The sequence below is a fragment of the Chionomys nivalis genome, chromosome 26 (genome assembly GCF_950005125.1).
Source record: "Chionomys nivalis chromosome 26, mChiNiv1.1, whole genome shotgun sequence".
Classification (NCBI taxonomy): Eukaryota; Metazoa; Chordata; class Mammalia; order Rodentia; family Cricetidae; genus Chionomys; species Chionomys nivalis.
Genome location: NC_080111.1, coordinates 331,728 through 345,276, shown reverse-complemented (window position 1 = coordinate 345,276; position 13,549 = coordinate 331,728). Strand labels below are relative to the sequence as shown.

At 40.8% G+C, this 13,549-nt stretch overlaps 1 protein-coding gene across 1 annotated transcript in view; it reads left to right on the top strand.

The window, feature by feature from the left end:
• The window catches only part of Bmpr2 (bone morphogenetic protein receptor type 2), a 98,443-nt gene that overhangs the window by 68,292 nt on the left and 16,602 nt on the right, over positions 1-13,549 (top strand). The window contains exons 6-10 of the mRNA XM_057758372.1: positions 1,190-1,420; positions 3,454-3,568; positions 7,116-7,276; positions 8,512-8,659; positions 11,010-11,146. Coding sequence (XP_057614355.1) covers positions 1,190-1,420; positions 3,454-3,568; positions 7,116-7,276; positions 8,512-8,659; positions 11,010-11,146 — 792 coding nt within the window. The remainder of the gene's footprint in view (positions 1-1,189; positions 1,421-3,453; positions 3,569-7,115; positions 7,277-8,511; positions 8,660-11,009; positions 11,147-13,549) is intronic.

Below are 13,549 nucleotides of genomic sequence, written 5' to 3'. Positions count from 1 at the left end.
GGTCTGTGTAGCAAGTTCCAGGGTAACATAGCGAGACCCGTTTAAAAATAAAGTGAAGGAACCAGTCTATGGTAGCTCACGCCTTTAATCCCAGCAAGCACTCGGGAGGCAGAGGCAGGTGGATCTCTGAGTTTGAGACCAGCCTGGTCTACAGAGTGCGTTCCATGACAGCCAGTACTGTTGCATAGAGAAACCCTGTTTCTAAAACCAAAAAACAAACAAATAAACAACATAAAAAGAAAAGAGAAAAGAAATGACAGTAGACCCCCAACCTGTTTTAATGAAAATTCCCCAGAAGTCCAAAATAAAGAGACTGGTGACATTTTGCTATTGCTATTTCTTTGTGCGTGGAGTAGATTTTTATTTTAGGTACTGTGTGTAAACTCCCAGATTCTTGCTAATTTCTAATGGTTACGGTTTTTTAGAAATTTATTTTAGTTATCTGTGTGCATATGCATATGACCTGTGGGGGTTATGAAGGGGTGTTGGGTCTCCTGGACCTGGAATTACAGGTCTCCGTGAGCCACTCCTCACAGCTGTGAGGTGGGTGCTGGGAACCGAGCTTAGGCCCTCTGGAAGGTTAGAACATTCTGTCAACCACTGAGTATTTCTCCAGTCCTGTGTGTTGATTTTTGTAAGCCATTAACTGGTGGACACAGATTACAAACCTAACACTTGGGCAGAAGCCCAAATCTTAGTTCGTTTATTATATTTAGCTAGAATCAGTGTTCACTGGATTCTCTTCTTCTGGTTTCATCCTTTTGAGGCTTCTTCCCCTCAGTCTGTAGAAGCTCTCCTCGTGCAAACGACCCTCCTGTCCCATTTTCAGCTGCACTGCTCGAAGCTGAGTAGTCTGCCTTTGAGGTGAAGCCCATAGCAGCTGGTAGCTCACCACATGTGTCCCTTTCTTCTATGCTTTGGTGCCTTTTACACTCTTAACTCTTGGAGTATTTAGTTTTTTCTGTCCAGAGTGTTTAGCTTTCATCTATTGGAAGGTTAGTGAGGTAGACGGTTCCTCAGTAATCATACACAGACATCGGTTGCTTCTCAGTACTGGGATAAACTGAGGGCAAAAGAGAGCTGCTGTATATAGTGGGGAATTAGAGTTTGTTTGTTTTTTCTTTTAAGTATCTAATTGTTCAATTTTAATATGAATTAATACCTTGCCTTTTTAAAAACAAACTTGCAGCTGATTGGACGGGGTCGATATGGAGCAGTGTATAAAGGTTCCTTGGATGAGCGTCCAGTTGCTGTAAAAGTATTTTCTTTTGCAAACCGTCAGAATTTTATAAATGAAAAAAACATTTACAGAGTGCCTTTGATGGAGCATGACAACATTGCTCGCTTTATAGTTGGAGATGAGAGACTCACTTCAGATGGACGCATGGAGTATTTGCTGGTGATGGAGTATTATCCCAACGTAAGTTCTTCATAAAAAGTTTCTGTCATGTATTGTACTTTCCGTTAGATTTTTAGGATGTGTTACAGAGTTTTGCTTGTTTATAAATGTGTTATTAGTGTTCTGTTATTAGTGAAATAAGGATCTTATGTCAGAATTTGAATCAGATACATCAGACTGCCAGGTATGGCACATGTCTGTGATCCTAGCACCAGAAAGGAGGCCAAGGTGGAAGGATTGTGAATTCAGGCCAGCCTGGGCTATTCCTCTAAGACCCCATCTTATTTTTTTTTTTTTAAATTTATTTATTTATTATGTGTACAGCATTTCTTCCATGTGTGCCCGCATGCCAGAAGGGGGCGCCAGGTCTCATTACAGATGGCTGTGAGCCACCATGATGTGGTTGCTGGGAATTGAACTCAGGACCTCTGGAAGAGCAGCTAGTGCACTTAACCTCTGAGCCATCTCTCCAAGCCCTAAGACCCCATCTTAAACAACAACAAAACATTAATGATTCTCTTTATTCGTCTCTCTTCTCTCACTTTTCCTTCTTTTCTTCACTCCTTCTATTCCTCCCTCATGCCTTCCTTTCCTTACCCTTCCCTCTTCCCTTCTCTTTAACTTTCTGCTTCTTTAGCCAGACCTTTTCAACAGACCTTACAGTACCTTGATTGACATTCATTCTTGTGTAAGCTCCTTGCCTAATCAGAAGCTCATTGTAATTTGTAGGTGAATACTTTGAGGTGAACAGATACATACATACAGTCATCCCTTAGCATCCTCAGGGACACACGCACGCGCGCACACACACACACACACACACACACACACACACACAGCTGCTCAAGCCCCTTATATAAAATGTCATGTAGCGTGTTACTCATTCATATCTTTCTTTATTATACCATGTAAATGCCATGTTAGTAGTTGTTATACCATTTATTTAGGAAACAATGATAAGAAAAAATAATGTTATGTACAGATGCAAAGATTCTTTGGGTTATTATTTGTTTGTTTTTTTTTTGACTCTATTGGAGATAAAACCCCTGTCTGGGTATACCGAGCAAGTACTTTCCCATCAAGCCACATCTCCATCTCTGAATATTTTTTTACGTAGCTGATTGAACCCCAAGATGTGAAGCCTGCAGGTGTAGAGGGCTGAGGGTATAGATTTACAGGAGACATATGTGTTCTACTTATAAACCATAACAATATTGTTTATAAAATTTTGGCTTAAAATTTTTCCCAAGTTAATCTGATAGCCCAAAGAAATGTTTAAAAGGAAGTAACCATCTGTAATTTAATATTTGAAACCTAAAAACTGATACTTAAGTTCCTTCTTTCCGCTGTCCTAGTTAGGGTTTCTGTTGCTGTGATGAGACTGTGACCAAAAGCAAGTTGGGGAGGAAAGGGTTACTCAGCTTACTCTCCCACATCACTGCTCATCCTCTCAGGGACTCACCCAGGGCAGGAGCCTGGAGGTAGGAACTCTGCAGAGGCCATGGAGGTGCCACTTACTGGCTTGCTCATCCTTCTTTCTTGATTTTGTGGGTAATTGTTTGCAAACAGGGTCCTCGAACTCACTGTGTAGACCAGGCTGGCATTAAATTCAGAGTTCACCTGCCTCTGCCTCTCAAGTGGTGGTGGCATTAGTGTGTGCCACTGTAGTTGACTTCTTTGTTTTGTTTTGTGGTCATTCAGCTTTTTTGTAAAACCTCAAGACCACCAGCCCGGTAGTGACCCCACCCACAATGAACTGGGCCTGCCCACATCAATTACTAATTAGGAAAATGCTCTACAGGCTAGGCTACAGCCTGATTATATGGAGGCATTTTCTCAGTTAAGGTTCCCTCTTCCCAGAGGACTTCAGCTTGTGTCAGTTTACATGAAACTAGCCAGCACACCCTCTCTCACTTTCCTTTCCAGATATACCTTATCTTTATCATTAGCGCTTCATGTAGTCCTAGCCTATGCGAATCCTTCATAAGGTTGTTACCTCTTCTTGTTGGAGCACATGAATTTAACTTCTTTGGTATACTTTTTCCTTTATACAGGGATCTCTATGCAAATATTTGAGTCTCCATACAAGTGACTGGGTAAGCTCTTGCCGGTTGGCTCATTCTGTGACTAGAGGATTGGCTTATCTGCACACAGAATTACCACGAGGAGGTAAGAGGAATAAAATTTTAATCATATTTTAGAAGAAAAGCCATAACTTATATTGTTAAAATATGAATATTAACCAGTTGTTTGAAAGCTCCATTATCAGGAAATATACTTGAATAGAAAGAAAAGCAAGCATGGATTTCATTAAGAATTTGAAGACTGGGCTGGAGAGATGGCTCAGCGGTTAAGAGCATTGCCTGCTCTTCCAAAGGTCCTGAGTTCAATTCCCAGCAACCACATGGTGGCTCACAACCATCTGCAATGAGGTTTGGTGTCCTCTTCTGGCCTGCAGGCATACAGACAGAACATTATATACATAATAAATAAATATTAAAAAAAAGAATTTGAAGACTTTCCTTCTAAAAATATACATATAGCTAATTTTATTTTTTATTTATTTATTTTTTGGTTTTTCGAGACAGGGTTTCTCTGTGGTTTTTGGAGCCTGTTCTGGAACTAGCTCTTGTAGGCCAGGCTGGTCTCGAACTCACAGAGATCCGCCTGCCTCTGCCTCCCAAGTGCTGGGATTAAAGGCGTGCGTCACCACCGCCTGGCTCATATAGCTAATTTTAGAGAAAATTATTTAGGGGGAGTATATTTCAGTGATAGAATGCTTCCTTAGCTTGTGTAAGGCCCTACATTTGATACTTGATATCATAAGACCAGGTAAAGAAAATCCTAGAAGTTTTTCAGCTCTCTTGAAGTCTATTTGTGAACCTTAGGTTAATACTCTTAGCTAGGCTATATTTTCCTTGTATTTATTTTGTTTATGGGAATAAATTACAATGTGTTAGTTTTAATATTACTTGAATTTTTTATTCCATAAGTTGTAATTCTCAAGCATCTTTTTATAAATTCATATCCTGCTAGCTAGAATGAAGAGGGAAGATATAACAGTGGTTTTATTAATAAAGAAAATTTTTGCCAGGTGGTGGTGGCGCACGCCTTTAATCCCAGCACTTGGGAGGCAGAGGCAGGTGGATCTCTGTGAGTTAGAGGCCAGAGTGGTCTACAAGAGGGAGTTCCAGGACAGGCTCCAAAGCTACAGAGAAGCCCTGTCTCAAAAAACCAAAAAAAGAAAAAGAAAAAAGAAAAAGAATATTTTCTTCTTTCTCATATGCATATAAAAATCTCGAGGGTCAGGCATGGTGGTGGCGGGACCCTGCTTTAAAAAAAGAAAATCTAAAGAGGTCGATTAAGTTGGCATATACTAATTACAATCCTCATACTCAGGAGGTTGAAGCAGGGGGATTGTGAGTTGAAGGCCACCCCTTGACTGCATAGTGAGACCTGTCTCATAAAAGGAGAAGGAGGAAGAAAGAGAGAGAGGACTGAGCTTACAGGCCAGTGGTAGAGCATAGTGTGCGTGAGACTCTTGGGTTCAGTCCCCATCAACAAACAAAACCAGAACCTAAAGTGAGGGTGACAAGGACGGGTTTGACAGCATGATATTAGACACAAGGCTCCTGTATTTTCTGTACCGTCCCTTACCTGTGGATCACATTTTCATAGTTATTTCCTTGTCCTCTGTGCTATATTCTAGATAGGGAGTTGTCCCTTCCACCTTCAAAAGTTCCTCTTGTCTACCTGTTTTGTTTCTTAGAACTAATTCATTCTTACCCACTGGAGACCAGGAATATAGTTGTTCTGTTTTGTTTTTGTTGGGTGGATTGCTCTTCAGACAAGGTTGGGTTCTGTTGTTAAACAGGGATGGAAGGCAGTGTTGGCTAATATTTTAAAACTGTATTACATTCCCTGTTATAGCTTACGCCTTCTTCAGCTTTTGTGAGTTCTTTAACTAGTTGTCCAGAGCACCTCTTTAAAATACATTCACTTTCTCACTTTGTTTCAAAATATACTCACATCACAGGCGCCCCTAAATTAGTTTGTCTGTGCTTTCTCAGGTTTCCACTCGGGGACCACATTTTGTCACATTGTAACCGTCGCTGTTCCTGTAGTGTCCCTGACCTCCTTAGGGAGGAGATTTAATGTATCCGTTTCATAGGTCTTTGTTCCATTATATAATAGCATGGATCATCTTTTCTAGCTGATGCTTCATATATAAATAATTTCTTCTGAATAATTTATTGGCTCATTTACCCGACGTCTTTCCTTGGGCACAAGACTGACCTGTTATTGCTGTGTCAGCAGCCAGTGTGCTTGCTTTGGTGTTTTAGCCGTCAGCCTTTGGACCTGTTCTTTACTTTAGATATGATAACTCCTTTCAGAAGCTGGCTTAAAGCAGAATTTAAAATATCATCCTGATTCCCCTTTAAAGGTTTGCAAGATTCAGCAAGGTTTTAAGTCAGATACTGGCTGAAATTTCTTTGCTTAAACAAAGGTGGTTTTTCTCAAACAGTGGCTCATGCCTTTATTCCTAGCATTCTGGAGGCAGAGGCAGGTGAATCTCTGTGAGTCTGAGGCTAGCCGACATAGTAAGCTCTAGGACATCTCACTGAATCAGTGAGAGCTGCTCATGTGTAAATGTGCTTTAGGACTGACCTCTTGGTATTAAATAGCCAAGTAGGGGGCTCATTCTATGGAAGAACGGATTTTCTCTCTCTCAGCTGTCATTAATTATCTTAGCTCTTTACCTAGAATGAAGCTGTGTCAGATTTCCCCCATTTTTGTTGGCCTATCCCCTGATGTCATTGTTCAGGTCTTCTTTCAGCTGGGATTTTATGGGTGCCGCTTGTAATTTTACTATGTCAAAGTGAAGGCCTTTCTTTTTTGTTTAAACAGAAAAAGGGGAAATGATGGAGGAGAGTCATCTTTATATCTGTTGCTTCATTGGTTAATTAATAAAGAAAACTGCTTAGCCTTTGATAGGACAGTAAATTAGGTAGGCGGAGTAGACAGAACAGAATGCTGGGAAGAAGGAAGTGAGGCAGAGTCGCCATGATTCTCCCACTCCAGACAGATGCATGTTAAGATCTTCCCTGGTAAGCCACCTTGTGGGGCTACACAGAATATTAGAAATGGGTTAGATCAATATGTAAGAGCTAGCCAATAAGAGATTAAAACTAATGGGCCAAGCAGTGTTCAAAAGAATACAGTTTCCGTGTAATTATTTCGGGCATAAGCTAGCCATGCGGGAGCCGGGGCGGCCCGAACGCAGCCCGCAGCTCATACAACAGGAAATGAAGAGAAAAAACTCGCTTGTGTCAACAGTTAGAACTGTGTTTACTATTAGATTCAGTTGAATGTTCAGTGTTTGATTAACTGTGTATGTAAGAGGAGTTGGTTACTAATAATTACCCTTGGAAAGTAGTAATAAGTTGAAATTGTGAGGTTATGATTTGGGTTGTGACACCCATGTTAGTGTCAAATTCATGATCTTCCTGTCTCTACATCCCAAGTGCTGGGATTGCAGGCATGTGCCTTGATAATCAGGTTTCTTTTCCCCAGCCCCATTTTTTTAGACAGCTATAATGTGTGGAAAATAGTACTATCTTTTATTTACATGTATGTAGCGCCTGTTATCTCATGTTAATATAATCCCCAATAATTCTCCTTAAGCATTAATAAGTGTTTGAAATTATCCAAACAGATCATTATAAACCTGCAATTTCCCATCGAGATTTAAACAGCAGAAATGTCCTGGTAAAAAACGATGGCACGTGTGTCATCAGCGACTTCGGTTTGTCAATGAGGCTAACTGGAAACAGACTGGTGCGCCCAGGGGAAGAGGATAATGCAGCTATAAGCGAGGTGAGTCTATAAACATACACTGCCATACTACAAAATCGTAACACTGTAACAGTTATTTGTTAACTGTTAACACTGTTAGCTACAGGCTGTTAGGGTTAGACATTAGGAACTACCGAATACATTGTATAAAGACCCGTGTAAAACTGATCAGTTCGTTTTGAAAAATTCCAGCTCGTTTGAACAAACATTAGGGAGAAATATCTAGGAAGTGATTTTTTTGTTATTAAAGGGAATTTATTAGATTGTGTTTTCTGTTGGGGTTTTTTTTTTTTTTTGAGTCAGATTCTCTTTATATGGCCAAATTTGACCTTGAGTTTAGCATCCTCCTCTGAGGGTTGAGATTTCAGGCAAGTAAGTGCTACCCAGACCCAGCCAGGAATTGGTTTTTGAAGCAAGAGTAAGGTTATCAAGTTTGAGATAGGAAAGTCTACCCTGTGGTTACAACGTCGACATATCTTTCCTGACCCTTTTCTCTGTTTCACATACATAGATGTAGCTAAAGATTTGCAATTTTTAAAATTATTCAGTGATGTACATCATGCTTTGGCATTTTCTCATCACGTTTGACAGTTTTTGTTTTGCATTATTGACTATACTGCAAAGATGGGCAATGAATTAGACAGTTTACTATAGAACAGCCTGCATCCTCATGGTTGTTGTTTGTTTGGTTGTTTGGTTTTGGTTTTTCAAGACAGGGTCTCTCTGTGTTGCCCTGGCTGTCCTGGAAGCTCTGTAGACCAGGCTGGCCTTGAACTCACAGAGCTCCACCTGCCTCTGCCTCCCAAGTGCTGGGATTAAAAGTATGCACCAACATGGTCCAGCCAGATTTTTAAAAGTTGGCAAAGGAACGCTTACTTTATTCTCTCATAGGAACACTTACTTTATGTTGAGAAGGGAGAGATTTTTAACGTACAGTGTATAAAGGGCTCAGTGACCTGCTTCGGGTTGGATAGTTTCATTAACAGGAGTAAATTTTTTAAAAAAAATTTATTTTATATGCATTTGGTATGAAGGTATCAGATTCCCTGGACCTGGAGTTTCAGTTGTGAACTGCCATGTTGGTGCTGGGAATTGAACCCGTGTCCTCTGGGAGAGCAACCAGTGTTCTTAACCACTGAGCCATCTCTCCAGCCCCAACACGAGTAAATTTTACATGTGATCTTGGGGCTAATGTTTGCTCTTCAGGATATGTTGCATTTTATTATTTCTTTAAAATGCCACTCTTAATTCACCAGGTTGGCACAATTCGCTATATGGCGCCAGAAGTGCTGGAAGGAGCTGTGAACCTGAGGGACTGTGAGTCCGCGCTGAAGCAGGTAGACATGTATGCGCTGGGGCTGATCTACTGGGAGGTGTTCATGAGATGTACAGACCTCTTCCCCGGTAAGAACTGCCGCTAATTTATCAGGGCTTCGTTTTTAACTCTTGGTTTGTTTTGGTTTTTCTAGGCAAGGTTTCTCTGTATAGCCTTGGCTGTCGTAGAACTGGCTTTGTAGACCAGGCTGGTCTAGAACTCATGGAGATACCCCTTTCTCTACTTCCCAAGTGCTGGGATTAAAGGTGTGCCATCATCACCCAGTGATTTGTCAGTTTTTTAAAGTGATACAGTTGTATCTTCTTTCTCGCTTGGATATAATAAATTTAAGAAAAGAATCTGGTTTTAGAGAAGTATCTAGAGGTCTGAAAAATAGATTAGCAGCCAGGAACTCAGAAGAAATTGAGGTCTTAAAAGACCCAGTTTCCCCTCACTCCTGGCGTGGATCAAGAGATAGCTCTAACTGCTTCTTCACCACCATGCCTGCAATGCCTGCCATGCTCCCTGCCATGAGGATAATGGACTAAGCCTTTGAAACTATAAGCAAGCTCCTAAATAAATGCTTTCTTTTATTTAAAAAAAAAAAACTGCCTTAGTTATGGTGTCTCTTCACAGCAATAGAACAGTGACTAAGACAATCATAAAAGTTAAAAAATAAAATAAGTGCTTCAGTTATCTATCAATATTCTTTTCTAAACTTCTCCATAATTAGATCATCCTTCTGACTTAAACAACATTTAAGTTTTAGATTTTCTTTGTTGAGTGATGTTTCCGTCTCTCCTCTTAAATTTGGTTGTTTGTTGTACTAAATCCTGGCATTTTTCTTTATTTTCTTACATGAGATCAGAGTTCAGGCATAAGTTTAAGTATTAAGTATTCCTTAGCCGGGCGATGGTGGCACACGCCTTTAATCCCAGCACTCGGGAGGTAGAGGCAGGCGGATCTCTGTGAGTTCGAGACCAGCCTGGTCTACAGAGCTAGTTCCAGGACAGGCTCCAAAGCCACAGAGAAACCCTGTCTCAAAAAACCAAAAACAAAAAAAAAAACAAAAAAAAAACAAAAAAAAAGTATTCCGTATATTATTTCACTCCTAAATTTAATACCAGTCAAAACCATTTTAAAATGCCTATCTAGTCTGAGATACCACTCCGTGGTAGGAAGCTACCCAGGCTCAGTATTGAAGAATGTACTTAGACTGTTCAAGGTCTTGAGTTCAATCCCCAACAGTATTTGACAACTGTGTGTGCCATCAATAGGTTTGCAGCTTAGAAGGAAATAATTCTGACTTTTACAAAATGTGATAAAGTTAAGTGCACTTATAAACAGACTGAAGTTGGGCGGTGGTGGCCCACACCTTTAATCCCAGCCCTCAGGAGGCAGAGGCAGATGGATCTCTGTGATTTTGAGACCAGCCTGGTCCACAGAGTGAGTTCTAGGACAGCCAAGGCTACACAGAGAAACCCAGCCTTGATAAAAACCAATAAAGAATAAATAAATAAACATACTGAGCCATACAGAAAACCCCATACCACTAATACATAAAAATCCAATAGCCTACGATAGGATTCTCAAATTCCGATTGCTGCCACCCTTTAATACAGTTCCTCATGTTTGACACCCCAGCCATAAACTCAGTTTCGTTGCTACTTCATAGCTACAATTTTACTACTGTTATGAATCGTCATATATTTTTTGAAATAGAGGTTTGCCAAAGGGGTCACAACCCACGTGTTTGAACCACTGGCCTGGAGGAGACCTACAGTCTTCCTGGCTCCTTACCACTGCTCTACGTATTAAAATAACAAGATAGATGAGAAGGGATGGAGGCTCGGGCATTTCGGTTCTAATCTTGGCTTCATCTCTTCCTTGGAGAAGTCACTTAACTCTTGTGTGCTTCAATCTTCCTGTCAGCAAAGCAGTACTGTCTGCCTTCCTTATCTCACTGGCACAACAATAGACCCAGATGAAAAAGCTCCACAAAACATGGCAAGGTTTTGTTTCTATTTGAATAGTCAAAACAATCCATACATTCTTACCCTCTATCAGTATTTTTTAAATTTACAAAAATTGTTTTTTGTATGCAGCAGAGCCTGAGTTATTATTCACTGTTTTAAAAACAGGCCTTAATATTCAAGTACATACTTACCATGCTTAAGGCTTAGAATTTGATCCCCAACACCAAAGAATAAGATAAGTAAAATATCTGTATAGCATTGAAACTACTATTTCATTTATCAATAAAAATTGAGACTTCCAAATATTAATAGACTAAAACAACAATAAAGTGTCTGAAATTTGCATGTATGCTTAAAAGGGTTTAATGCATATGATTTCTGTTTATTTGATACTAGAAATACCTCTGTTATTCTATCCTCTATGATAATTAGAAATTCTATTATTCTTTCTATAAATACACAGGTGAATCTGTACCAGAATACCAGATGGCTTTCCAGACAGAAGTTGGCAACCATCCCACTTTTGAGGACATGCAGGTTCTTGTGTCGAGAGAAAAACAGAGACCCAAATTCCCAGAAGCCTGGAAAGAAAACAGCCTGGTAAGAAAACGAGGACTTCTGACAAGAACTAGATAAGTTTAAATGTGCTTAAAGCAAAAAATAGAAGCCGCCTAGCTGTGGTGATTCATGCCTGTGCCCCACCACTGGGTGAGGCGACAGAGTCACATTCAGGGCCAGCCTGGGCTTCAGTGTAGACCTAAAAAGTTAACTAAAGTAAAAACATTAGAATTGTGTTTATATAAACATTTCCTATATGACACAATACTGAGCTTGAACTCATAGGAACCACACATACTACTTCATTGCTCTAAGCTCTTGCTTTTGGGAAAGCTTATTTTAAAAACACCGTCCAGTGGATTCACTGGTTCCTTGTCTTTTTTGTTTTTTTCTAGGTTCTACTCAAAAGAAACATTTTTTTTTTCAAATCTGTGTCTTTCTCTTATAATTTTCTTCTTTTGATGAAGTTCTGTTTAAGTAATGCATATTACTATGTGTGTTAGGTGTTAAACATTACAAATCCTTGCATGTTTTAAAACTTTCCATCTAAGTCGGGCGGTGGTGGCGCACGCCTTTAATCCCAGCACTTGGGAGGCAGAGGCAGGCGGATCTCTGTGAGTTCGAGACCAGCCTGGTCTACAAGACCTAGCTCCAGGACAGGCTCCAAAACCACAGAGAAACCCTGTCTCGAAAAACCAAAAAAAAAAAAAAAAACCAAAAAACTTTCCATCTTAGTATCACATATGAGTAATCACCAGAGTAATGGTTTCAAAGTTGTGAAGACCTTCTCTGGCCTGCAGTCTTCATATGAGAATTTGGATGTGGGCCTGTCTTACTCCATTGTCGGGGCAGGCGAGTGTGTGCTGTGGTGCACATGTGGAAGTCGCACGACAGGGCCCCTCTTTACTTCTGTCGCACTGCTTCTCCAGTGTACCTGGCCTTCTGGGCAGTTCTGTCTCATCACCCGTCCACAGGACACGTGCTGGGTTTTTGCATTCAGGACACTGAATCCCACTTAACTGGGTTCCAAGGATTGAACTCAGAACTCAGGTTCTGACAAGGCTGCCATGAATAGTCCTTGACCCTCCCACCCATCTCCCACAGACCATCCGCTGCTTTCTGTTTTATTGGCTATCTCTCTGTCTTTCTCTCTGTCTTTCTCTCTGTTTCTGTCTCTCTCTAGGATCTCATTAAGCCCAGATGGCCTTAAACTCCCTACACAGCTTGGAGTGACTCGAATGCCTCCTCCTCTCACGTGTTGACTGTCTTAATAGTAGTTCTATTGATGTGCATAGACGCCATGATCAAGGCAACTTATAAAACATTTAATTGGGCTGGGTGGTAGTGGGCATGCCTTTAATCTCAGCACTTGGGAGGCAGAGACAGGCAGATCTCCTCCATCGAGGCCGCATCTCCAAATCCTTCTCAAAAATAGTTCCACTAACTAAGGACTGAGCATTCAAATGTATGGACCCTTGGAGGCCATTCTCATTCACTCCACCACATTGGAGTTGCAGGCATGTACTACCACACCAGGGTTTGATTTTTGTTTTTCTGTAAACTGTTAAGACTTACTTTTCCATTGCAGGTTTGAATTTTCACTTGGGTATATGTTAGCGCAGACCTTTTCACACATTTTTCCTAGATATTGAATAGATTTTTCCATTTGAAAATCCAAAACTTCGCCGGGCGGTGGTGGCGCACGCCTTTAATCCCAGCACTTGGGAGGCAGAGGCAGGTGGATCTCTGTGAGTTCGAGACCAACCTGGTCTCCAAGAGCTAGTTCCAGGACAGGCTCCAAAACCACAGAGAAACCCTGTCTCGAAAAACCAAAAGAAAAAAAAAAAAAAGAAAATCCAAAACTTTCCTCATTCATGAGTTCTCTAGTGTTTGTTTGTTTGTTTGTGTTTGTTTGTTTTGAGACAGAGTTTCTCTTTGTAACAGTCCTACCAGTCCTGGAACTTTGTAGACCATGCTGGCCTTGAACTAGAGATCTGCCACCCAGTTCTAGCGTTTATCTTAAAATTACTTCTTTCCAGCTGGGCAGTGGTGGCGCATGCCTTTAATTCCAGCAGAGGCAGGTGGATCTCTGTGAGTTGGAGGCCAGCCTGGGCTACAACAGCTAGTTCCAAGACAGACTCCAAAGCGTCAGAGAAACCCTGTCTCAAAAAACCAAAAAAGAAAAAAAAATAAAACTTCTTTCCTTACATTTCTTTATCCTTGAATTCTCATTAAACTAGTATTGAACCACCTGACATTCCAAGTCTGAATTTCTTTTTTTCCCCTTCTGTTGTTTGTTTGTTTATCTGTTTGGTAAACAGGGCTGTGGGGATAACATTGAACTCCTGCCTTCGCCTCTGAGTGCGTGTGCCACCGTGCTGGTTTATGTGGGTTTCGTGTGTGCCAGCACTCCACCAACCACACTGCGTCTCCAGCTTCTGTCTG